General features: G+C 38.5%; 2 protein-coding genes across 3 annotated transcripts; one reads left to right on the plus strand and one right to left on the minus strand.

Annotated features, from left to right (window-relative positions):
• Positions 1-20: 20 nt before the first annotated feature.
• On the minus strand, positions 21-27,673 carry LOC137037141 (zinc finger protein 585A-like). The gene is made up of 9 exons (XM_067410962.1): positions 27,511-27,673; positions 21,353-22,468; positions 16,913-17,013; positions 16,707-16,792; positions 16,425-16,655; positions 14,750-14,881; positions 14,591-14,657; positions 6,349-6,517; positions 21-3,462 (listed from the first exon to the last, which is right to left on the minus strand). The coding sequence occupies exons 1-9, from the start codon at positions 27,593-27,595 to the stop codon at positions 2,417-2,419; spliced, it is 3,033 nt and encodes a 1,010-aa protein (XP_067267063.1). The 5' UTR covers positions 27,596-27,673; the 3' UTR covers positions 21-2,416.
• On the plus strand, positions 6,705-14,917 carry LOC137002027 (uncharacterized). Of its 2 annotated transcripts, XM_067361464.1 has the most exons (13): positions 6,705-6,736; positions 6,871-7,250; positions 8,416-8,519; positions 11,558-11,681; positions 11,797-12,022; positions 12,141-12,417; positions 12,559-12,736; positions 12,849-12,925; positions 13,257-13,437; positions 13,639-13,887; positions 14,007-14,178; positions 14,286-14,434; positions 14,568-14,917. In XM_067361464.1, the coding sequence occupies exons 4-13, from the start codon at positions 11,585-11,587 to the stop codon at positions 14,720-14,722; spliced, it is 1,761 nt and encodes a 586-aa protein (XP_067217565.1). In that variant the 5' UTR covers positions 6,705-6,736; positions 6,871-7,250; positions 8,416-8,519; positions 11,558-11,584; the 3' UTR covers positions 14,723-14,917. The 2 variants fall into 2 exon arrangements, with proteins under 2 accessions (XP_067217565.1, XP_067217564.1); XM_067361463.1 differs by having other exon boundaries at positions 6,871-8,519.
• Positions 27,674-27,830: the final 157 nt, after the last annotated feature.

Below are 27,830 nucleotides of genomic sequence, written 5' to 3' on the forward strand. Positions count from 1 at the left end.
GGGAAACCCAGACTCAAGGATAAAGTTTGAACCTAGATGCAGGTATTTATTCATTACCTTATATTCACAGGTGAGTAAGAACAATGACAGTAGTGCAGAGAAACCAGATGATGGAATAACTGATCTTTGTATCTTTCACCAGGTTTAGAGTACACAAGTGCTGGTTCACATTAAAAGAACACAACATCAAGCAGACTGATTTACTGTGTTCTCTCATTAATTTGGCTGTGAAAGAGCTCTGTGTGGTGGAGTGAGTAAAACACACTGATATCCACTACCAGCGTCAGTTCAGTCAGTGCTGGGAGCTGAAATCTATGTGTCTGCTGAAGCTGCCGTCATGTGAGAGAGTAACTCTGTACCTGTATGTGAGGAGTGCAGCTGCGTTTCCAGTAAACGTCCAGCAGGCGGCGCTCTTACTCTTAAACTCTGCACTGTAAAACTCAATAAGTTCAGAATACTCAAAACAGAACTTAATTTTTTTGTGACAAGTGGGGCGGGGCCGAGAGCCATGGAAGTGGAGCAATGCTAGTGTGGTGCACAGGTGTCTCTCATTAACAATCACATCACTGGCATTCCTTCGCTCCCACAGTTCTCAGCCTCACCCTACTCAAGTACATATAGTTAATTTACATAAACATCACATTCAAATCTTGGTTAAATGTTAGTTAGCAAAAAACACATGCTATTATAATTATCAAAGAGACTGTCAATATATACTTGCATGTATATAATCAAACAACATACAGTATATGTGGTCTTAAAAGTTTTGCAGCCCATCCTTAACCTAACCACACGGTCTACTCTTCACCAGAATGGTAACCCTACAAAACTAACATAACAGAACCCCCTGTCAATCCCAACATAACACAACATTAAACACTAACTTATGTCTCCCTATGTTAATCTTATGCAAAAACACACAAAATAACACTTTATTTCAACATTTAGACAGTCTGATGCAAAGCATGCTGGGAATTAGAAATCTGCTGCAACTAAAACAGTTTAGTTTACTTGAAATATGTCAGTGCTGTGAACTCAAAAGTAAAAGAAAGTTTTAAATACTCATAACTGTTAATTTAACTGAACTAATTTGTTTAATTTAAGTTTGTCCTACTCAACCGAATTAAGTATTTTGAGCATTAGGGTTTACAGTGTGGGCTTTAGTGTGTGAGACAGTTAAAACCAGTGTAACCAGGTAATGGACACTCAAAATCAATGGAGTTAAAATAAATAATAGAAAAAAAAAATTGCAAAACCAACCAGTAGGTGGCTGTATTCTATAAGAATGTAAACTTCCATTAAACAAAAGAAGAAAGTATGGTGCTTCTTAGCATCGGTTTGCATGGTGACTCCTGGAATCAGTGAAAATGTCTTGCGTGTTCACTGTGAAAGAAAAAAGAAGAAAGTGACTTGAAGGCCAAGTATAGTAACCCATACTCAGAATATGTCCTCTGCATTTAACCCATACAGTTAATGCACTCTCATTATGAGTAGTGAGTAGTGAACATATCGCCCAAGGGCACCTCAGTCATTTCACGCTGGTATTGAGACTCAATCCCGCAACCTTCCGGATGGACATCCCCGGCAGAGCCCACGGGACCAGTGACTATGGTGGAGCTGGGGAATCAGAAGACTGAGGCAGAGCTGGAGGAGACGGCGACTGAGACTGAGCCAAAGGAATGGAGGACCAGGGCAATGACACAGGCTTGAAGGACCAAGGTGGAACTGGGGGATTGGAAGGCGGACCCAGTGGGACTGAGGATGATGGTGGAGCCAGAGAAATGGAAGAGGTCCATGTTGGAGCTGGGTTATCCACAGACTGTAGTGGAGCCAGATGGACAAGGGACACCAGTGAAGCCGGAAGGCTGTCAGGCCAAAGTGGTTGCACAGGTGGAGCTGAAGGGCTGAGGACAGTCTGCAGAACAGGAGGATGAGGAGGTGTCAAGACCCTGGCAGAGGCAATGGAGGAGGTGGATGGATCCAGAGAAAAATCTATGAGTCACTTTCAGTGGTTTCGTGTGTATGCAGATATTTGAGACTAGGGAAAAAAAAAAAAGATTGGATAGGTGTGGATGCGGCCTGAGTCTTTCCTTTAACGTCATTCCAGATTCTATGGAAATGTTCATGGTGAGAGCCAGGTTTAGTTATTCGAAAATAAAACTAAAGATACTTAAGATTTTTTTTCCTAAAAACCTTAAGGCTAAAAAAGGAAAAATATCAATAGAATAAAACAATTTCTCAAAGAGGTAGAAGTATTACAGTCCAACAAAATATGTTTAACGGACAGTGGATTCTGACAAGATGAACACTGGTAAATTTTCAACTTTATTTTGTTTCTTTTGGTTTATATAGTTTTGTTTACAATAACAACTGTCTTGCACACTGTGCCTTTTTAAACAGTTTACCTTTGAAAAAGTCATTCAATACTGAGGACAGGCTTCTCTCCAGTGTGAGTGTTCATGTGACGTTCAAGGCTATTCTTCACTCTGAAACTCCTTCCACACTGAGAGCAGGTGAAAGGTTTCTCTCCAGTGTGAACTCCCATGTGAATTTTAAGTTGACCCTGTTGTATGAAACTCTTTCCACACTGAGAGCAGGCAAAAGGTTTCTCTCCGGTGTGAATTCTCATGTGATTATCAAAGTTTGGTCTGGTTCTGAAACCCTTTCCACACTGAGAGCAGGTGAAAGGCTTCTCTCCAGTGTGAACTGTCATGTGACTCTCAAAGCTTTGTTTGATTATGAAACTCTTTCCACACAGAGAGCAGACAAAAGGCTTCTCTCCGGTGTGAATTCTCATGTGATACTCAAGGCCTTGTTTCACTGTGAAACCCTTTCCACACTCAGAGCAGGTGAAAGGCTTCTCTCCGGTGTGATTTTTCATGTGAATCTCAAGGTTTTGTTTCGCTGTGAAACCCTTTCCACACTCAGAGCAGGTAAAAGGCTTCTCTCCAGTGTGAGTTCTCATGTGACTCACAAGGTTTTGTTTGATTATGAAACCCTTTCCACAATAAGAGCAGGTGAAAGGCTTCTCTCCAGTGTGAATTCTCATGTGAATCTCGAGGCCTTGTTTTGTTGTCAAACTCTTTCCACACTCAGAGCAGGTGAAAGGCTTTTGTCCAGCGTGAATTCTCATGTGAATCTCAAGATTTAGTTTCATTTTGAAACTCTTTCCACACTGAGAGCAGGTGAAAGGCTTCTCTCCAGCGTGAAGTTTCATGTGAATCTCAAGGTTGCATTTCATTGTGAAACACTTTCCACACTGAGAACAGGTGAAAGGCTTCTGTCCAGTGTGAAGTTTCATGTGAATCTCAAGGTTGCATTTCATTGTGAAACACTTTCCACACTGAGAACAGATGAACGGCTTCTGTTCAGTTTTAATGTGCTGCTTAAGGTTTGCTTGTTGATTTAACCACATCCCAACTTGATGGCAAGTGATGGCATCTTCTTTTAGTTCCTTCCAATCTAAAATGAATATTAAAATATAAATGTCAAAAATCAATTGAAGGACAATACAGGCGAGAGAGCTAAATTAATTTATGCACCCCAGTGACAGAATGCAACATGTCTTTTTTTATCTTTGACATTCTACAGATTATATCTGTCATTCTCAGGTTATTGGTAAGAGTTATACAAAGATATTTTTAGATGCAATTTGTTATATAATTTCCTCTATTAGACAGTTATATATGTTAAAGGAACAAATTAACATTTAAATATCAAAGTCCAAATTGCATAGGCAGTGATTTCCGAACTTTTTACCAAATCAGACTAAAAATAGGGATTGTCACAAGTACCCAAGTACCTATAAACTTACATGTGGTTTACATTTAATTATGGGGCCCTCTAAAATACTCAATTCTGATTGGTCAATTGCAGCATTGAATGGTCATATACTTTCTAATATTCATTGTCGTCTATGGCAATGCTTTGTATCAGTCCGCTCATCCAGGTAACTGAAACCAGTGCTACATTCACATCACTCGAACTGTATCACACCTCTGACTCGCGCTTTCATTTTATATGAATGCAATTGGTGCCATCCTGTGTCCCAGTTATTATTGCGGTGAAAATAGCCTCAGTGTACTTCAGTGTATTAATATTACTGTAGCATTGCTCTAGTGTTTGTCTTGTTTGTTAAGATAACATAGGTCTTCAGGTAAAATGATAAAATGATTTTATCTCAAATCAGTATTTCATGTTCATATATTTATTAATTTGGTTATAGCTGTGTAATGGGCCAGAAGTTTTACAGAGAAGCAATGAGAAATACTTTGAAATAATGAATGAGCTACTGGTCTGTAATAACTAAAACTGAGAAAGAATATTTAAAAGATCTAAAGCTTTTGAACTGTAAACATGGTATTGTGGCAGAAATGTGGGATATTCATATCGAATTTTATTATATTTTATTAAATATATTTTATTATGTTTTATTAAGTATTAAAAGAGTAGGTTAATGAAATATAGGGCAACAGAAGCTTTTTTCATAAGTTAGTTTTGTGCATTTATGCACAAAAACCATAAAACCGTTCTATATAGGCCTACCATATAAAAAAAACATTGTTAATTTTATAAGAGTAGAGTTCTAACTCGGTAAGAATATTTAAAATTTCACCATTTAAAAATGAGTTAACATTTTACAAATGTTATTGTTGTGTTTGGTTTACTCCCATTAGCCACTCGCCGTTGTAATCTTTCTTTCTAACATACACCCTGCCCTAATTTGTTTAATGGTGGCAGAAGTACGACTATTCTCCAATATTTTCTTTAAAAGAATAGTTAAGGGAAGGATTTTAAAGGATATGGAAGTTCTTATGATTATTAATTTTGCTTAATTCCTACACGAACATGCTCCGCCCGATTGCGCACTGAATTTGATTTGGACTAATCAATCGTTCCACAAGGTGCCAACACTGGCACGGGTCATTGTTTCACAGTAGAAAATTAACAAAACTAAAAGAGATGGAACAACATCAAAATACGGGACGGTGCAATCCAAACTTGATATATCACCCTCCAAAGGGCAATTCAGAGTGAAAACAATCATGGCTGCCATATTAGGTCGCTCAAAACTGGCCACTTCAAAGGGCCCTTCGGAATGAAGGATTTCGAAGGGTACAACTGATGGACACTTCGGGCCCCCATGATCCTGGGAAGTTGTTTGATGTCACAGAATGGGTGCAGGAGGCTCGGAGTTCGATTTTACCTATAAATGTATGTATAGTATTTTTCTATAAAACTGTAATATTTATACGAGTTACATTATTACTTCAACAAAAATAGTTTAAAGCTCCCTTTATCAGTCCATTCAAATGTTTCAAAAACATAGACACAATATACATTATATTTAATGTAATAGACCGGCAGTACTTTTAATGTTACTACAGTAAATTAATTTGTATTTATATACAAAGAGTACACCGGGGGAAAAAAAGTCAAAGGCGCCACCTTGATTGTCTCGTTAAGATGACGCAGAGGTGCATTCCAAAAAAAAAAGAGTTTTTTTGACCCCTACACCCTTCATCCCTTCAAAGTTCTCACTCCGGAGGATAAACCCTTTGAAAGGATTAGGGCATAGGGATGAACCCTTCCGAATGGAACGCAGGGGAGACACAAGCATTGGTAAGCACTTGTCTGAGGGGTTTTTGAGAGAGCCGCAACTTTAGTTTAAAACAATTCAAAGACATTTTTATCAGTCATAACTTCTGGAGAAAAATAGTGCAGACACTGGACAAAGATGAAACTTTCTAGGGAGCATGTGTCGACTGCCTGCTTTTGTGCACGCTATCAAATGGAGTATACTTTGAAAGGCTACACATTTAACTGTATGCATATACTTGGGCTTGAGAGAATCATACCAAAACTGTAAGAGGAAGAAAGACGGGAGAGTACATATCTGATTTTTTCAGGATTTTTTTGCTCTTCGTAAACAGTTTATTTTATACACATACAGATCAAACACGGTCAATCAATTTTGCAGTTTTTGACACTGTTGTTTTTGCCTGCAAATCACTGTTCACAAGATTGCAATGCTTTTGGTCATATTTCAGTGCCAAAAATGTAAGCGCTGAAAAATCTAAGTAAAAATGTAAGAAGAATACAGATTTGAGTTAGCATGAAACTATAGTTTCAAAACATGAATTGCATTTACGAAAAACAGTAAATAATGTTTTATTTCTTGTGCCTGAAACGCGATTTACAAAGCATCTCACATTTAATTTACGCTTCCAATCTTATGTACACTTTTACAGATCTTACCCTGCTCATGCAAATCTTTTTGGTATCATTTTATCTTCATTAACAACAATGAACAGATTGACTCTTTGTAAGTGTAGATAATCAACTCACCCTGTTTTATATTCGTCCGATCTTGCCCTGGTGACGACTGGCAGGTTTTCGTCTTCACATCTGGTGTTTGAGTCGTCTGGATGTTTTCATGCTGCTCCATCTTTATCATCACCAGGGAATGTTTGATGCAGCTTATGACAAAGATCACTCCATGCGTGCTTCTCAAACTCTAGCGAAGCAGATGTGTCCTTCCTAGTCCAGTCCAGCGGCTACAGGACTTGTAGGTTACAGTCCTCCTCATCGACATTAAACGTTAGGAGACGCTGTAGTAAAGCGTTTCTCAAAGGGGGCGTTTTCTACTTCTTCTATATGTTATGGCGGTTGGCAAACCAGCTTTCGTGCATTTCCGCCACCTACTGGGGTGGAGTGTGAAGCGTTGACGGAAGAGGTAAAGAAAAAGAGAGGGGAGGAAATAAATAAATAAAAATCGAATTCTTCTAATCAAACGTGTTTTCTTAAAATATTCTACTTTTTAATTATTGTTCAGCAAGTTCTTTAATGTTATCCTTTTTATTCCTGCAGGCTGCAGCCTTCTCTTCTATGAGCTGAGATCTTTCTTCATTAAAACCAGCACATTTTAAAAGAACGTGTTCGAATGTTTCTGGAATTCCACATTTTCCGCACAATCCTGACGTCACTTTCCCGCCGGAACGCGCTCCCTCAGCTGACTGAGTGGCAAAAGAACTTGCTGCATGACTGGATTTAATAGGGGAAACTGAGAAAACGCGAGTAAAACAAACGATTACACTAAAGGTTGGACTCAAAAGTGTTTCTTACAACTTCATGGATATTGACATGCTGCAAGGAATCGTGTTACTGACATTTATATGTGCCTGATTTCGACGCCGAGGAAATACATAAAGCAAATCGGCCTGTGAAGGCTTTATATAACTACAATATAGGTAGGTCTAAATCGGAGTGTTAACTTCATATCAATCAGTTATTTCGTCATATCGTCCAGCCCTAAAACTTGTAATATTTTTTTTGTCAGTGTTTATTTAAAAGCACCCAATTATGCAGAATATAAGATGGTAAATATTTAATTGATGAGTTGTCAACACAATATATAATACAATATAAATGGTATGATTTTACACCAAAATCCAACATTTTGACACAAAATGATAGCTGCAAAACATTTCTTTGCATGGAGTCCAGCTGTTTCTGTGAATTGCAGTGACCCATTTGTTTCTTTTTTTTCTGTAACTTTCAGCAGTCTGAAAAAAATATACCTCAGATTTTGTGTAAAAGCTATCTGTACAGTCAGTCGCAAAGCTCTTTCCAGTTTTGGGTGTGTTTTGTGTGTTTTTCGCGGCATTCGCGCTGAAAACCAATGATGCGCTCAGTCTTTTGCCACTCAGTGGGCGCAGTCATAACGGCGACAGCGACATCACGTGCATACCCTCTATTTTAAAAAGTGAGTTGTGTGTCCAATACAAAGTCGAGAAATTATCGCATCATGCCTTCTTTTGCCACAAACTTTTCTCACATTTCCTACTTCTTTTTTTATTTCAAATAAGTCTTCTTTCCTTCCTGTGTCCTTGCCATCTCTTCTTAATTATCTTTTTAATTCATATTCATTTCAGCTTTACCCAGAGGGACATAACATTTATTATTGTATACTTTAAAGGGGACATCGGATGCAAAATTCGCTTTTTCATGGTGTGTGTTGGCAGTGTGTCTACACAACCACCCTATAATGATAAAAATCCACCCAGTGTGTTTTTTTAATCCCCACAAATCATAAGCATTTTGTCAGATCAAGCCATTCTCAGATTCTTGGCAAAGTGATGTAATTTTGCACAGGCCCCGCCCACGACTGTTGCCCTGAGTGTGCTGTAAACAGACAGTCCGCCATTGTTTCCACGCTGGAGCAGGTGTAGACAAGAATGCCTCCTAAGCGACTGAGGTGTTTTGTTGTTGGCTGTAAGAATGAACATAGCAGCCATTATTTACTCCCGACATCTGAGCCGCTGAAGACGCAGTGGAGTAACTTTGTTTTTGAAGGGAATGCGCCCCCGGGTCTACCTAAATATGTTTATGTTTGCGCAAATCACTTTACACCAGACAGCTTTCTGAACAAGGGACAGTACAAGGCAGGTTTTGCTAAAAAGTTGTACCTGAAGAATGGATCGGTACCATCCATACGTGATGCAGCTTCAGCTCCAGAAGTGAGTATAATTTTCATTTATTTATTTTTAACTGCTCATGCTCATACGCGGCGAGTCAGAGCGAGTTGCTTCAGTCAGCAATTAAATCCCATGTCTTAAGTATTTAAAATTGGTCCAGTCGAAGGAACAGTCTTTGTGTCGAGTTCAGTCTTAGAGGGCCCTATAATACACCCGGCGCAATGCTACGCAAGGCGCAGCGCAAGTGTGTTTGTTAGTTTGCGTCTGGCGCCGTTCGCGTTTTCCCGTTCAGCGCCACGTCCTTAAATTAGTAAATGCATTTGCGCCAGTTAGTGCGCCCATGGGCGTGCTGGTCTAAAAAAGAGGTGTGTTCAGGCGCATTGCCGGTGTTACGAGATTTTTGGTTTGATATATTATCAGCGTCGCGGCTGACTTATGCCTAAACTACAGTTGTTTTCAACACGTAACAGTTTATAATGTGCTCATTAGTATGCACGATTTGTGCAGTCGTCTGTAACAATGACAGACCCTGCGTCTCAATCAGCTCCCTAGCTCGTGAATCAGTATATAATGAAAGTGAATGTGGCTGATACCCTGATCAGTGCCCTGACTACTGAACTAGGGAGCTGATTGAGACACACGGAGATACTTCGTGTAGCAGCAGAACACCTTCAGCTATCGTCTACAATGAGTTCTGCTCCTCGTGCTCTTCCTTTGCGATGTTTTAAACTCGGTATTTTATTGGTTGTTATTAAGTACATCACTGCCTGTAACAACTGAAATAAACCTGTAGCCTATAAATGTTTTTGAGGACTTAGCTATATCTATTCTGGTATTGTTCTTAAATTCTTGTTCATTTTGATATGATGTAGGCCTATTGCTCTTCAAAAGGATTAAAATTATTTATGTTTAGGCTCACCAAGGTTGCATTTATTTGATCAAAAATAGGCAAAACAGTAATATTCTATTTTAATATATTTTAAATGGCTGTTTATTCCTGTTCCTCCAGTCTTCAGTGTCACATGATCCTTCAGAAATCATTCTAATTTGCTGTTTTGCTGCTCAAGAAACATGCTAATATTATCAGTGCTGAAAACAAGGAAACCATGATACATTGCCTGTTGATTCACAGAACAGCAAGTTTGAAGAACAGTATTGAAATCTTTTGTAACATCAGAAATCTTTTTTCCCCTTTTAAAAAAAAAATCTATTTAATTAATCCTTGTTGAATAAACTTCATCTTTGTGAAATTAATTTTTTTTAAAAACAAAACAAACAAACAAACAAACAAACAAACAAAAAAACTACAGTGATTCCAGACATTCAAATAGTAATTTAATGCAAATGCATTTGTGTAAATTATTTGGGGGGCACTGTCTGTAAAAAGATAACGTTTTGTTGTTATAAAAATAGTTTTAAGTAAATAAAGTCATTAAAATTCTAAGAGAGGTAAAAATGTCAATCTTTGACTAAAAATGTAATTTTTTGATCTGAGAATAGCTTTCTTATGTGTCATATTTTCATATATTAAGGGACTGCTACAGGAGCTAAAGTTTGTTGTTGGCAAGTCCATGCCCATCTTTTTGTACAAAAACAAAATGTCATTAAATGTCTCACATAATATCATATGTTCACTCCATCGCACAGATACACTTACATGGGATCAGCAGTTACATCGCAAGGTAGCCTATGGAAGAGCACAACTAGCTGAACTTATAGACGATAGCTGAAGGTGTTCTGCTGTTACACGAAACGTCTGTCATTGTTACAGACGACTGCACAAATCGATACTAATGAGCACATTATAAACTGTTACGTGTTGAAAACAACTGTAGTTTCGGCATAAGTCAGCTGCGATGCTGAGAATATAATTACCTTTATGGAATAATCCACTAATGTCTTGAGATACAATGTGAACTAAAATTCTCAGTTGCACGTGCAATCACGCATGTCTGCGAAACTCATTAATATTCATGTAAGCTCCGCCTTCTGAAACGGAAAATCTCAGAAACCGAAAATCTCGTAACATTGCTATTTTAAGGAGCTGAAAATAGACTGCGCCATAGACCAACTCAAACCTGGTCTAAAGTCTAAAGTCAATGACACAATCATTTTTTGTTAGAGCGCGTTGGTAGAAACTGCGCCTCTGGGCTCTGGGCGCGTCCACAGTGCGCATTGACTTTGCTTATTACACACAGGGATGCGCATCACACAAACATGCCAAATATTTAAAACAAAAGGATTACAGTGTAAAAGAATATTATTGTGTAGGCTACATAACTATAAAAATGTAATGATGAATAGTCATTGCGTGTATTAGAATTAGGCTACCTATTTTCAATTCAGCCTATTACTACTTATAATGATGAACGAAATTGGCTTATTAATTGAACAATCGTGCCAATACACACACACATATATATTAACTTACTCATCGCCAACAAATTCCGCCATGTAAATAGCAATCCGCCATGGCGCGAGCGCATCTCGCTCTTAAAGGGAATGGGAGATGACACTCTGATTGGTTTATTGAACGTTACGCCCATTACTCATTAAGAGAATAGGGACAACCCATTTCAAAAATGCGCCCCGGCGCACGGACTGTTTTTCCGTCATTAAAATAGCAAAAGTGGATTTGGACACTCCCTGAGTGCACCTGCGCTGTGCGCTTTACACTTTGCGTTTAGATCGTTAAAATAAGGCCCAGAATGTTTCAGCGCTAGTCATTAAGTTAAGAGTTAAACTGAGTTAACAGTCTCAGAGAACATTGTTATGTTGTCGTTTCCATTTATAACTTTCTCATTGTAATTCATAACCGGTCGTTTATAATGAACAATGCATTTTTACAAACTGTGTATGTTTTATGTAGATAAGATAACATGATAACACTACATTTAGGTTACCTTTGTAGAGGGTTTATAAAGGTGTTGGTTAATAAGTAATTTACAAATGTATTTTAAATCGTTTTTGAAGAGTTATAATTTTATTAACATTTACACTCCCATTGATGTTTTTCAATATTAGAATGATGTAATGGTAAGTTATATTACCTGATCACTTACCTAATTGCTCTTGTTTAGACAAGCGCATCTGAAGAATTGACTAAGATGCATCATGTGGCCTGCCAGACGGACACACCACAACTGTGCACAGTTGGCACCCAGCTGTCAATAAAAACTCTACGTCCTCACTACAAAAGCACAGGTTTGATGATCTAGATCCTATATAGTGTGAAGTCATTTATACTGTTTCTGTGGTATTTCCATGTTGTAATTGCTAATTTCCACAATACCAAAATGTCTATTATTATGTTACATAGGCACACAGACAAATATGTCATGGACTGATATTGGTCTTGGCTCCTCACAAACACTGCTGTCATCAACACCAACAAAGAAGCCAATTAAGAGACCACGTTTGGAGCTGGAGGAGGAAGAGGAGGACCCTTTTGGAGGCAGCTCAAGAGCGAAAGTCGAACAGCCATCGGATTCTATATATGATCCTGCAGACTCTGTCACAACTTTGACTGAGCCAACAGATGTGACGTGAGTGACAAAACTATTATAAATATTTTTCATTAAATTGAATTGCTTTTCCTCAAAATATTTCAGAAGTTATGTGGACTTTTGTTATTTTTATATGAAATCTTTATTATTCTAACAGAATGGGATCTTCCAAGTCGGCTCATAAGACAGCAACATATATTGTTTATGAAAACTGCCTTCTGGAGCTCTTTGAGCAGTGCCCTGTGTGTCAGCGAGTTTCAGATGTGCGGACAAGACGGGTTGGCACATTCCTCTCTTTGGAACAACGGTGCCCACACTGTGAGTTCTTTAGAAAATGGAATAGTCAGCCAATTCTTGGAAGCACTCCTGCAGGGAACCTCCAGCTTTCGGTTGCAGTTTATGCCACTGGTGCATCTTTCTTCAAACTTGAAAAGGTAGGGGATAAGGATTTCACTGTTTAGATAATAATTAAGTATACCATTTAATATCACTAAGAACTACACTGCACATGGAGAAATGAACATAATGTCCCTGAACCCATACTGAAACAAAGAGTCCTCTTTTTCTGACCTAAGATCTTTCGGGCAATGCAACTAAAGATTATGCACTATGACACCTTTCGACAACATGCCCGGAGGTACATAGAACCGGCAATTGTACATAGCTGGAAGACGGCACAGGATGGCATGTTGCAGCAGCTCAGCCAACAACAGAACATTGTCCTAGTAGGTGACTTGAGGGCTGACTCACCAGGTACAGAATACTGACTGACTGTCTCAGTTTAGAGATTACTGTTAAAGCAAGACATCATAAAAGGACAAATAGACTGTAAGACAAATTAAACATTACACATTTATCTTTAAAGGTCATTCTGCCAAGTTTGGAAGTTACTCTGTGATGGACCTAGGGACCAGCAATATTATTGATCTGCAGCTAGTTCAAGTGAGTTTTAAAATGTAGATTGTTACACACTTTCACTTAATTTTCACTTAAAATATTGACATCCTGTTGTAACCCGGTTTAGAGCAACTGAATATACACACCTAAGCAATGAAAAAAAGATTATCCACATTATTCTTTCTGGAGGGTCAATAAGAGGGTTAACTAGAAAAATAATAAACATTTTTAGGGAAATGCAGAGATAAAAATATCTGCTGTACATGTGCAATTCAAACAATGTAAATGCAAAGAAACAAAACTCACTGTATACTCCTCAGCTAATAAAACAGGAATTGTCAACCATGCTCCTATCTGCCCTTTCTTTTATAATCAGAGTAATGAAGTCGGAGGGAGCAACTATATGGAGAAAGAGGGTCTAAAGAGGAGCCTTGATCTCTTGAGGGCACACGGTGTGACTTTCGATAGTATTGTCACAGACCGGCACCCTCAAGTACAGAAATTTCTGCAGGAGGCCAACATCACGCATTATTACGATGTATGGCACATCGAAAAAGGTATTAGCTCCTGTGTGTGGAGGTAGGGTTTATGTGCTGGTTCATGACTTAAATAGTATGACAGAGTGGTTGTTCTATAATAAAGGCATCAAAATTTAATAAATAAACATTATGAATTCATGCCTTTAGACAAGGAATGTCCTTTTTATATTATTTTGTATTCAACACATACTGTATTTCTGTGCATGTGTGTATTATTAGGACTGTCCAAGAAACTGCTGAAGATTTCTCAGAGCAAAGATTGTGAGAAACTGCAAAAGTGGCTTTGCAGTATCAAAAACCATATATATTGGACAGCAGCTTCTTCGTCGTCCGCGCAAGAGCGAGTGGCAAAGTGGACTTCAATTCTTAATCACGTACAAGACATTCACACACATGAAGATCCTGTTTTTCCACAGTGTTTACATCCACAACGCACTTCAAGGGATAAGAGCAAGTGGTTGAGAGCTGGTGCGTTCACCCTATTTGCACTGTCAATTTAAATCTGGTGTACATGTACATATGACAAATGTTTTCTTTTTTTTTGCTTGTTAAAAATATAAATACAAATTTTCACCTTTTCCCACCAGGAACACCTGCATTCTGTAGATTAGAGAAGGTGCTCACAAACAAGGGGATTCTGAAGGATGTTCAGAAGCTGAGCCCTCACCATCAGACCTCGTCAATGGAGGCATTCCATAGTGTAATTCTACGTTTTGTGCCCAAGAATGTTGTCTTTAGTTTTCTTGGAATGTTATGCAGGTAACTCTATAGTAATAATTTGGAAAGGAATGTGTAAATACTTCCAAACACACACAATGACACAAGTGTGACCTAACATATGTTTAACCATTATTTTCCCTCTAAAGACTCTACCTAGCAGCCCTTCATTTTAATGAAAATGCTGGCTGCCCCCAAGCAACAACAGCAGCTGGTGAACCACAATTTAAGGTCAACTTTCCAAAGTACAAGAAAGGACAATGCACTGCAAAGCCAGTGAAAGCAGATCCAACCTTCCGTGAGTTTAAGAAGCTTTTATTTAAAATTCTAAATAAACATTGTACATACAGACATTATACAACAAGCTGAAATAACATAAATAACTGTTATTTTAAATTACTTTTGTAAAAATTTTTTTTTTTTTTTTTCAGACTATGTGGAAAACCTGTTGAACCTTATCTTTGAGAAAGTTGTCATAGACCCAACACCATATGTGGATGAGGTGCTGCAGATCTGCATACCTGAGGATCTCACAGCCCAGTTTCAGAAACCAGACAAGCTGGATGTGATAGCCAGCTATGTTTAATCAAGGGCAGGTCTGAACCCCACATACCTTCCATGAACATCAGGGAACTCTGCTCTTATTCGTAGCACCACACAGGAGGGCAGCACCACCCTGATTCTCCGGCCCAGAAAGCCCCAACACCAGCTGACAAACATTCTGTTGGCCAAAAACCTGTAACAGCTGAGACAAAAAAAAAGATTACACTGTACAGTGACCCAAAAGGAATAGTATTTTTTGTTTTGCTCCTCAGTCATTTACATTGCAATAAATACTGAAATGCATGAAAAAACAACTTGCGTCTCTATTCTCTTTAGACCTAAAGGCCCATAGTCTGCGCTGTAGATGTTAAATGCATTCTGTAGGGAGAACAAACAGGTTCTAGGCCTGGATGCTCAACCATACATTGTGGTGGACTTTCCAGCTTTTGTATTCTTCTTAAAACTTTGAAAATGTGAAAAAGTAAATGACCTGACATATTGAAAAGATGACTGCATAACAGCAATTCAGTTCATGAAGAAACTGCTGTACCTGTGGTATCTCCTTACAGCATAAATTCTCGGGTTCTGTAGGCATTTAAGCACAATTTCCACAAAGACACCTGTAACATGAAGAATCTTTAGTGACAATGCAACTAGTCACATAATTGAAACTGTTATTTATTGTTTATTTATTAAATGGTTGCAAAAATACATTAAAGAAATTATGAGGTGTCCTTCTAGCCCTGCAAGACCCAATTTTATTTTCTGCTGTGACCTAACGTTTATATTACATCTAAAATCGTACCTAGCACTGCATAGGCACACATTACTTAGAAGTTTAAATTATTCGAAAAACATGTTTTTCATGACCATTAAATGTACATATCGTGTTCGTGTTGTGCGCAGTACGCTAACGTTACCCTGCCAGTACCTTAAAAGATAAAGTTACATAGTCAACCAACCATTCAGAAACATTCTATTCAAGCCTTAATTGCCAAAGTTCTTCTGGGACCTCCTCTTGTTCCGGGTCTGACTCCGACTCAAATTGATACAGTTGTACCAATGTGCCATCAGATCCTCCCACTGCAATACTTTCCCCAAGGGATATGCTCAACTGTTGTCAAGGCAGCACTCCACCCGTCTTGTGTCGACACTCCCCACGGAAAGAAGGGGTGGGGCGAAAAGTAGCCCATTATCATTTATATTGCCATGCACCGAAACACATCGCTGTTAACGGAGTTGTTTTTTACAAGGTAAAAATGGTGGGTTTTTTTTACACAACCATTGAAAATTTTTACCAAAGTAGGTTACAGACTTTTCAGGAATACCCTAAAGAATCATAATAACTTGTGGAAAATGGGCATCCAATGTCCCCTTTAAGATCCACAGGAACACTTGATAATTGCAGATGGGTGTGTTGGATCATAGTTAGATCTGAACTCTGCAGGTAGGTAGATCTCCAGGAACAGGATTGAGCACAAAAGGATTCCTGGTCTTAGGGTATGTTCAGAAGTTCTGTATGGGAATTCCCAAAGTCGGGTCACTTAGATAAGATATAGCAACCTGAGTCAGAACAGTTTGAATGTGTTTGGTGGTTGTAGCTTAAAAATGGTTTATCTGATTTGTGTGCTAAAACAGGTTGAAATCTCACACTTTAATACTAGAAACTAACTTAATAAAACAGGCTGTGTGACTATTAGGAATGATATTAGGACGATCAAAATGTAAAAGATGGTCTAGCTCACAGTGAGTCAGAGGAGCCAGAGACCACCAAGGCTGAGATGACATAGGAGAAGACCCCGGCAGAGCCGAAAGAGATAAAGACCACCATGGTGAAGCTGGTGGAAGAATAGACCACTGTGAAACTGGCAGAGTGGAAAAGCACGAAAGCAGATCCTGAGTGATAGACATCCACGGCAGAGCCAGAGGGGCCACTGACCACGATGGAGCAGGGGAATCGGAAGATTGAGGCAGACCTGGAGGTGGAGAACAAGATGGAGCTAAAGGAACAGAGGACCAGGCGATACCTCAGGTCAAGACCAATATGACATGCTGAAATAGCAGACATATAAACCTTCACTGTAGAAAAGGCTCTGCCATTGTCCAGAAGGTCCTGTAGGAAACATAATGCAACCGAAACCTGAAAGTACCTATCGGAGCACCATCCCTCAAACACCCTACATTTGTCAAGAGCCAGTTTCTGAGGGGAGGGGTGGAATATTTCCCCCTGTACTTGTGAGAGGAGATCCCTGCACACCGAAGACACATCTTGTGAGAGCCTGGTCTCCCTCAGTGAAAAAGTGAGAGACTGTTGTAAAATGTCTTGATGCGTTCCTATGATAGGAAAGTTCAAAACACAACTAAATTCAACCTGAGACCCAAGTAGACTATCTCCTGTAAATGAGTTAGACAACTCTTTGTCTGATATCTATTGAAACCTTATCTCTCCAGAGGCATCACTAGTGTGTTTGTGTCGCCCCCTGCTTGCTGCAGACACGGCGCACAAACAAGCAGATCGTCCAGATAAGATGTATCTCTGACCCCTGCATTCCTTAACTGCATCAGAGCCCCTTCCACACATTTACTGAATACCCACAGAGCGAGAAAAAGGCTGAAGAGAATTTTCACATACTCGTATGCTGTGCACTGATAAGCAAACCTCAGATATTTGCTGTCAAATTATGCATCCTGGAGATCTACCAAGGTGAACTAAAGTTTTGAGTGACAGCATTTTCAGTTTGTATTTTCTGAAGTGTTTGTTGAGGACCCGTAAATCCAAGATGGGGTGGAGACCTTCACCTCTTTTGGGAATCATAAAATAATGGGAGTAAAAACACTTGTGGATTCCTTCCATTGGAATCACTCTTATCACTCCTTTTCTCATTAAGGAGGATATTTCTTCCTCCAAAACCTGAGCCGATTCCCCCTGGGCCACTGAAATGACATTGAAAACAGGGGGCTTTAGAATTAATTGAAGTTAGTATCTCCTGTCTATAGTGATTAAAACCCAGGGATGACTGCGCATACATGCCAGTTCACTGCCTGAGCAGCGAGTGTTTTTTTCCACTTTTATCCCATTCTGCACCCTTGGCCCTTGGCCTGGATGCATCAGAGAAAATTATTTTTGATGGGGTGCTTGTGAACTTATGTCTTTCCTTCCTCAGAACAAACCTCATAGATGGAGGAGTAGACAACTATTTGGGGGTCACCTGAAGAACTTTGAACTGTCCACACAAACAAGTTTCACATTTAAATTCCTTCTCCTTTTCCAGCAGCAGGGAGAGACAATATCCAAAATAGCCGTCATGTGGACACCAGCTACAGTACAGAGCGTCTCATCCTCATTGACTGCTCAAGATTTGCCAGTTTTTGCTGTGAGACTTCACCGGTTCACTTATTCCAGCATAGTAAAGAGAAATCAAGGAACTGTCCAGGAAGTGCGTGTGGTAGATTTTTCCCTACGCACCTGACTTAGTTAAAACCCGGGTGTCCCAAACACCCATAAACCTATAAATTTATACTCTACTGAGCGTACTTTAATACCTGTTCGAGTCGGCCGACGTCTCGGCCTATTTTGGGGGCCTATCACCTGATAATAAGCTCTTTAGTGCTCCTCATCACTAAACACTATCACTATAGTATAGAAAAAGATCTCTAGTGCTTACACTGTAAAATGTAATTAGTTGAGTTTACTTAGAAAGCTTAATTGAACTGTGGGATTTACTTAAAAAACTTAAGGAAACCGATTGCCTTAAATTTAGCAAGTAAGTTAACTCATCATTTTGAATTGATAAAACTAGCTACCACACAGTACAGAGTACTTAGAAATCTTGAGTATTCACTGTAAAATGTAATTAGTTGAGTTTACTTAGAAAGCTTAATTAAACTGTTGGGTTTAGCTACCACACAGTACAGAGTACTTAGAAATCTTGAGGATTGGTAATTCAATTTTACAAACTGAGTACTTAGTTCAGTCATGTTAAAAATCTTGTTCACATTATGTAGAAACTGCCTTCAATTTCTCAAGCATTTTTTACTCAGTTGCAACAATGGACCATACATTTATTTGTATTTATTAAACTGGAGATACTGTTGAAAATAATAAAGTTTGATGTCACCATCATGGTGGAAAGTGTTTGCTTTAGTTGGGCTCTTGACCTTGACTTTTAACATTAGTGTTTCTCTGGCTGCAGTAACTCAGTGTTTGTAAGACACAGCTGTTATGGTGAAAAAAGCCAAGAGGAATGCTGGGATTGATCTGTTGCATCTTTCCTGATGATATTGTTGAATACCCACAGATTTAATCCTGAGGTTTATACTTGATCAAAAGTGTGGTTTGTCATTAAAAACAAATAAGTATTTTTTAATAATCAATGAAACTACAGCAAGAGACTGAGCACTGTTGAAATCTAAAAGTTTGTTTAGTCAAAAACATTTTAGACGATATAGACACACAGAGACATCAAGAATCAGCGTGTAAATCTCAACAACGGTGACATGCTTCATGCTGCAATGCATGCTGGGAGCCATGGATGAGTTTTATGATGGCTCCCAGCATGCATTGCATGTCACTTGAGATTTAAACGCTGATTCTTGATGTCTCTGTGTGTCTAAGAGTAGCCCAAAATGTTTTTTTTGCCAAATATAATATTAAAAATATATGATCTCATCCGTGCTCAGTCTCTTGATCTAGTTTCAGCAATAAAATATTTAATTGTTTATAGTAACAAACCACACTTTTGATCAAGTATAAACCTCAGAATTAAATTTGTGGGTATTCAATGATATCATCAGGAAAGATCCAACAGATCAATCCCAGTATTTCGCTTGGCTTTTTTCACCATAACAGCTGTGTCTTACAAACACTGAGTTACGACAGCCAGAGAAACACTAATGTTAAAAGTCAAGAGCCCAACTAAAGCAAACACTTTCCACCATGATGGTGACATCAAACTTTATTATTTTCAACAGTATCTCCAGTTTGATAAATACAAATAAATGTATGTTCCATTGTTGCAACAGAGTAAAAAATGCTTGAGAAATTTAAGGCAGTTTCTACATAATGTGAACAAGATTTTTAACATGACTGAACTAAGTACTCAATTTGTAAAATTGAATTACCAATCCTCAAGATTTCTAAGTACTCTGCACTGTGTGGTAGCTAGTTTTATCAATTCAAAATGATGAGTTAACTTACTTGCTAAATTTAAGGCAATCGGTTTCCTTAAGTTTTTTAAGTAAACCCCACAGTTTAATTAAGCTTTCTAAGTAAACTCAACTAATTACATTTTACAGTGTAGGTTTGCTGCAGCCTAATAACCAGACAGACTCCAGTCTATGCCTCAGAATATGCTTTAATCACGGCCGGGAAAGTTCTCATCATTCCAGAGAATCTCTTCCCGAACAAAGGAATACAACAGGTTTTATAGGATTTCAGGTACACCTTACAGTCAGTATGGCATGATCTATTACTCATTATCATCAGTCTCAATATGATTGGTTTAGATTTAAGGAAAACATCTCAGTTCCTCTGTCCCGCTTACTGCCGGAGTAAATTTAGATTAGAACAACTGAATCACAAGATCATCAAAAAATGTCTCAGGGTTAATAGTTCAGATTACTCAATAGGTCAAAACAACCTCTCAAAGACTATTTTTTATCTCCAGAAGGATGCTGTCTAGCCAGCACAGCAGAATGTTTCTGAATCAGAACACTCAGTCCTAGTGACTGTTTCTCTATTTCTAAGTTAGATTATTATTATTAGGCCTGTAGAAGAAAAGAAATGTTAGTTCATTATTAATTAGTTCAAAAATTCCATCACATGCGTTTGAAGAGCCAGTTGGATAAAGGTATAGTCCTCAAGGGATCAGTCACCCTGGGGGAGGAGGAGGAGAGAGATGGCTGCTAGATCCATCTTAGGTCAGTCATTCTGTAACGGATTGGTTGTGGAGTGGAAGGAGTAGAAGGCAAGGAGGTGAGGCAAGGATTTATGTACAGCTTTTAATACAAAACAAGAAGATAAACCAAAACAGGAGGGAAAACTCCAAAAATTAAACAATTTAACATAAAAACACAAGGTAAAAGAGCTAATACAATGATCTACAACAACAGACTGAAAAAGAGAAATGTAAATACACAGGATAATCAACTGAGCTAGAAACAGGAAAGGGAAATAATGAACCATGGAAGTGAACTCAAAAAAGAGGAAGTAAACTCAGGAGATGAAAACAGAAACAATTGAAAGAGTCCATTAAAACAAAAACACAGAGTAAACATGACATGTAGAGATTCTTTCCATCAGTTACAGTTCTGGCTTGGACAGATTAATGAAACTTATTTCAACATTTTTGTTAGGGCTGTACAATTTTTCATATTAATAATAAAGATTATGACTATGATTGCTGCAATTATCTCTTGCATGAACACTTGCTAAAGAGTAAGGCTGTAAACCTGGCATCCTGACCAAAATTTCCCATTGAGCCATTGACATAAAACATAGGTCTTCAACCCTGCTCCTGGGGACCCACGGTCAAGCAAAATTTATTTCCAACCTGCTTGAGCACACCTGCCTGTGATTTTCAAGCGATCCAGAAGAGCGTGATTAGCTTGTTCAGGTTTGTTTGAATAGAGTTGCTGCTAAACTTTTTGGTGCATTTTTAAACTCATCCGATACTGAGGACAGTCTTCTCTATGTGAATTCTCATGTGACGCTCAAGGCTTTTTTCCAATGTGAAACTCTTTCCACACTGAGGGCAGGTGAAAGGCTTCTCTCCAGTGTGAATTCTCATGTGACGCTCAAGGTGTAGTTTCGCTGTGAAATTCTTTCCACACTGAGGGCAGGTGAAAAGATTCTCTCCAGTGTGAAATCTCATGTGACTCATCAGGGATTTTTTCACTGTGAAACTCTTTCCACACTGAGAGCAGGTGAAAGGCTTCTCTCCAGTGTGAATTGTCATGTGACTCTCAAGGCTTTGTTTCACTGTGAAACTCTTACCACACTTAGAGCAGGTGAAAGGCTTCCCTTCAATGTGAATTCTCATGTGATACTCAAGACTTCTTTTAAATGTGAAACTCTTTATACAATAAACACAGAAGAAAGGTTTAGTTCCAGAGTGAATTCTCATGTGATTATTAAGACCATCTTGTTTGCTGAAACTCTTTCCACACTGAGAGCAGGTGAAAGGCTTCTCTCCAGTGTGAATTCTCATGTGATTTTTAAGGCAACTTTTCTCTATGAAACTCTTTCCACACTGAGGGCAGGTGAAAGGCTTCTCTCCAGTGTGAATTCTCATGTGATTCTCAAGGCATCTTTTCACTATGAAACTCTTTCCACACTGAGAGCAGGTGAAAGGCTTTTCTCCGGTGTGAATTCTCATGTGAACTTTAAGTCGACTTTGTTGTATAAAACTCTTTCCACACTGAGAGCAGGCAAATGGTTTCTCTCCAGTGTGAATACTCATGTGATTCTCAAGGCCTTTTTTCTTTACAAAACTCTTTCCACATTGAGGGCAGGTAAATGGCTTCCCTCCAGTGTGAATTCTCATGTGATTCTCAAGGTTTCGTTTGATTATGTAACCCTTTCCACACTGAGAGCAGGTGAAAGGCTTTTGTCCAGTGTGAATTCCCATGTGAATTTCAAGGTTTTGTTTCAATGTAAAACACTTTCCACACTGAGAACAGATGAAAGGCTTCTGTTCAGATTTAATGCGCTGCTTAAGGTTTGCTTGTTGATTGAACCACATCCCAACTTGATGGCAAAAAAAGGAATTTTCTTTCAGTTCCTTCTGATCTAAAATGAATATTAAAAAATCAATATCAAATATCAATTGAAGGACAATACAGGTTAGATAGCCAAATTAATTTATGCACCCCAATGACAGAATTCAACAGGTTTTTCTTTTTTATCTTTGACATACTACAGATTAAATCTGTCATTCTCATGTTATTGGTAACAGTAATACAAGGATATTTTTAAAATGCAATTTGCTATAGCATTTCCTCTATCACATGCGTTTTCCCTGATCAGATAGCTATCAGATTTATAAAGACGACTGCATTTACACTTGGCCACATAAATGTTTCTCCGCAAAACGGATATAGATCCAATCTTCAATTCCCACGCTATATGCAGATTTCATGGAGTTCACGTCACAAATAGCAACAAATATGAGTTGTATTTTATTGATCATCAGCTTATTTAAAAATCAAAGATGCAGCAGGAGCGCTGCAACAGCACTGTTAAGATCATTTACTCTCATTACTTTTAATGAAGATTATTGTGCTTTGAGTGCCTGAGACTTACTTTCAGTTTGATTTGCATCAATTTGCACGTTGTCTCGCTGAATAGATCAGCTGCTCATCTGTGGTGATGTGTGCTGCAGTAGCGCTGTCATATCTGCTATAACATGTTATTTGGCCCATAACACGCGCTCACACGTTTATTTTTTTAGTGTTTTTGTGTTGAGTTAAATTTACATATGTGGTTTCAACAACCAGTTGCATTTAGACGTGTTCAGTTTTGACTGGAATGCGTCCCAGACCACCTCCTGAAGTTTGAGTGATCGGATTTATATCCGTTTTGAATGTGTTTCGAATGGCATTTAGACCTGGTCTTTTCATGATCAGATAGCTATCCGATCAGAGAAAACACATGAAGTGACCATGTGTAAACAGGCCCTAAATTAGGTACTAAGATCCAGCTTTGGAGGTATAGATGCAGGTGGCCACATTGTTTTTGTTAGCATTAACACTACATGGACAACATGAAGGACCACCTACTCACATAACACAAACATTCAAAAAAGATTCAGTCAAAAATTATGTGCATATATGTTTTAGAAACAAATTGACATTTAAATATCAAGTTTTAGAAACAAATTAACATTTACAAACCCGATTCCAAAAAAGTTGGGACACTGTACAAATTATGAATAAAAAAGGAAAGCAATAATTTACAAATCTCATAAACTTATATTTTATTCACAGTAGAATATAGATAACATATCAAATGTTGAAAGTGAGACATTTTGAAATGTCATGCCAAATATTGGCACATTTTGGATTTCGTGAGAGCACATTCCAAAAAAGTTGAGACAGGTAGCAATAAGATGCCGGAAAAGCTAAATCTACATATAATGAACAGCTGGAGGAGAAATTTGCAACTTATTAGGTCAATTGGCAACATGATTGGGTATAAAAAGAGCCTCTCGGAGTGGCACTGTCTCTCAAAAGTCAAGATGGGCAGAGGATCACCAATTCTGTCACCAATTCCCCAATGCTGCGGTGAAAAATAGTGGAGCAATATCAGAAAGGAGTTTCTCAAAGAAAAATTGCAAAGAGTTTGGAGTTATCATCATCTACAGTGCATAATATCATCCAAAGATTCAGAGAATCTGGAACAATCTCTGTACATAAGGGTCAAGGCCAGAAAACCATACTGGATGCCCATGATCTTCGGGCCCTTAGACAGCACTGCATCACATACAGGAATGTTACTGTAATGGAAATCACAACATGGGCTCAGGGATACTTCCAGAATTGCAGGTGTTTTCTCTGGGCCAAGGCTCATTTAAAATGGACTGTGGCAAAGTGAAAAACTGTTCTGTGGTCAGACGAATCAAAATTTGAAGTTCTTTTTGGAAAACTGGGATGCCATGTCATCCAGACTAAAGAGGACAAGGACAACCCAAGTTGTTATCAGCGCTCAGTTCAGAAGCCTGCATCTCTGATGGTATGGGGTTGCATGAGTGCGTGTGGCATGGGCAGCTTAAACATCTGGAAAGGCACCATCAATGCTGAAAGGTATATCCAAGTTCTAGAACAATATATGCTCCCATCCAGACGTCGTTTCTTTCATGGAAGTCCTTGCATTTTCCAACATGACAATGCCAGACCACATACTGCATCAATTACAACATCATGGCTGCGTAGAAGGAGGATCCGGGCACTGAAATGGCCAGCCTGCAGTCCAGATCTTTCACCCATAGAAAACATTTGGCGCATCATAAAGAGGAAGATGCGACAAAGAAGACCTAAGACAGTTGAGCAACTAGAAGCCTGTATTAGACAAGAATGGGACAACATTCCTATTCCTAAACTTGAGCAACTTGTCTCCTCAGTCCCCAGACGTTTGCAGACTGTTATAAAAAGAAGAGGGGATGCCACACAGTGGTAAACTTTTTTGAGATGTGTTGATGCCATGAAATTTAAAATCAACTTATTTTTCCCCTTAAAATGATACATTTTCTCAGTTTAAACATTTGATATGTCATCTATGTTGTATTCTGAATAAAATATTTAAATTTGAAACTTCCACATCATTGCATTCTGTTTTTATTCACAATTTGTACAGTGTCCCAACTTTTTTGGAATCGGGTTTGTAAAGTCCAAGTTGCATAGGCAGTGACTTCTTTTCCTGCAAGTCTAAGCTGCATTTTAATAATAATAAAACAAATTAAAATGACCATAATAAAGAAATATAAATAAAAAGGTTCCCATGGTTTGTGAAGAAATCTTTCTTTTGAATAATTCAGGTAGTTTTACTAGGGCTGGGTAAAAAAATATTGATTTCGATTTTAATCAATTCTCATTTTTACGAACCAATATCGATTCTTAAATCCCAAGAATCAATTAGTCTAGTCTGTTTTCAGTTGATGACTGAACAGAACGTGAAGCACGCCTCACATCCAATAAATCGCAATAATCTTTGTGCTTTGTTAATTAATATATGAAGCAAAGTCTCAGATTTCAAATGACATCTATCTTATTATGAGATTCAAAAAATAAATACCATTTTGGTACAGTTTAATGTGTAGACAGATCACTGTAGCCTCAGTTCAAGAGAAGCGTCAGCCTGACGCTCATGTGAACTGATCCTTTAACATTCAATATTAATGTAGTACCAGCTGATTGCCATGTATTGTATTGTATGTAATGTAGTCCTATATTACAGCATTAGTTGAGAGACATTTTTTTATTGAGAAAATTTGCCATGTAGGCTACTGTACCTGATATACAGTATATCCAAAATAACTGATATCGAATCAAACTGCAAGTTAGTGAATTGAAATGCATAACTATGATGACAGACTGGCAGGTGAACATTTATTAATAAACAAGTTAATAAATGTTTATTGTTTAATTATTATATTTATTATTTAAAAAAATAATAATTTCCAACATATTTTGGGGTTTTGGGTTTTTTTTAAAAGCAATTTTGGGATCATTTTAAGCAAGCAATACAGCAGTTTTTACACAATAGTTGAGTTAAATAAAATTACCCAGCAGGTTCAGCAAGCATTTAACCCAGCTGCTGGGTTTGTCCATTTTCAACCCAACTTGGGTTGTTTTTTAACCAAACATATTTTAGAGAGTAATAATAATTGCAACTTGCACTCTTAAATGTGCATTGAAACTTGCCAACAGAAAAAAAAACTGTGCTCCAGGGGACCATATTCATATAACATCTAAGGCTAAATGTAGATCTTATCTGGCTGAGTTAGATGGTGATTGATACTAAAGAGTAGAAAACAGCTAGCCTGACGAGGTCATACTCAATTCTAGTTCGAATATGAGTCTGATACTGCTCCATTGGGCTTTGATTATGGGGGGGCGTATTTCAACCGATCCATGAAAGACCTCAATTGGATAGACCTACAACCAATCAGAGCTACAGAGTAAGTGATGTATGTTGAGCGACGCATAGTTGTCAACAGAACTCAACTGCACACATGCTGGAACTAGTAGAAGATGAGCGTAAACAATCTTTGCCAGTGTTGTAAAAAGAATAAGTATACACGGAGTACTTGCCAATTAATGCGCTGTTAATATCTTCTATAACGGACGCGATGGCGGAATCTACACATCTCAGTTCTTCAACAACAGCCATCATTGTTGTAAACTAATTCAACCCAAGCGCTCTTTGATGACGTGGCTGATTGCGTTTCTGGTGATAATCTGTCAATCATCGCCCTGAAAAAAGTGATTGGTCCGAACAGTTTCTGTTCGGGCATAATTACTCCTCTACGGATCGAGTCCAGGCCGAACTCCCCGACCTCAAAATGTTGTGGGCGGGGCTAAGTTCGGCTGGCATCCAGGCTAGAAAACAGTCTCTTCAGCTGTAAATGTCATTGGCTGTTAAAGTCTTTTGTTGATTATAATAAATCAACATTTTGATAAAACACACAAGCAGTCTTTCAGAATGCTCTCAATAACATGTAGCCTAGATCAGTTGCATATGCATTAGTGAGTTTGGCGGTGCTTATGGAGTGTCGCTCCGGGACAGGTGAGTATGAGGCTGGGAGGGAAAAAAAAATAACAGAATACTCACTACAAAAAAATAGACTACATAACTGGTTGTAAGGAATACTATATCGCGTACAACCTTCAGTTTAAACTAATAATAATAATTTGTTGTCGAAGTTTACCCTATTAAATTCAGTCATGCAGCAGGCTCTTCTGCCACTCAGTCCGGCTGAGGGCGCGTGTTCCGGCGGGAAAGTGACGTCAATGCATACCCTCTATACTTTGAAAATGACTACGCATACTTTGGGCTTGAGAGAATCTGATTCAATCATATCAAAACTAAGCGGAAGAAAGACGGACATATCTGATTATTTTGGGGTTTTGCTCTATACGTACACAAGTCACTTTTGCAAGTCATTCGCAACAGTTTATTTTATACACATAAGTTACGGATTTACGCTGCAATCTTATGTAGGCTTCACCTTTATCAATCTGTTCATGCAAAATCTTTTTGGTATAATTTCATCTTCATGAACAACAATAAACAGATACAGATTGACTCTTTGTAAGTGTAGATAATCAACTTGCCCTGTTTTATATTCGTCCGATCTTGCCCTGGTGAAGACTGGCAGGTTTTCGTTTGTGTCGTCTGGATGTTTTCATTCTGCTCCATCTTATCATCACACTATTTTGCTTCTCAAACTCGAGTGAGGCAGCTGTGTCCTTCCTAGTCCAATCCCGCGGAGACTTGTAGGTTACAGTCCTCCTCATCCGCAGAATGAGACGCTGTAGTAAAGCGTTTCTCGACAGGGGAGTTCAGAGAACATCGGGGGCGGCGCCACACCCCTCCCCCTACCCAAAGTTTTGTTTTCCAACATGTGATTAATTTCCCACCTTTATTCATAAAA

The sequence above is a fragment of the Chanodichthys erythropterus genome, chromosome 15 (assembly GCF_024489055.1).
Source record: "Chanodichthys erythropterus isolate Z2021 chromosome 15, ASM2448905v1, whole genome shotgun sequence".
Lineage (NCBI taxonomy): Eukaryota > Metazoa > Chordata > Actinopteri > Cypriniformes > Xenocyprididae > Chanodichthys > Chanodichthys erythropterus.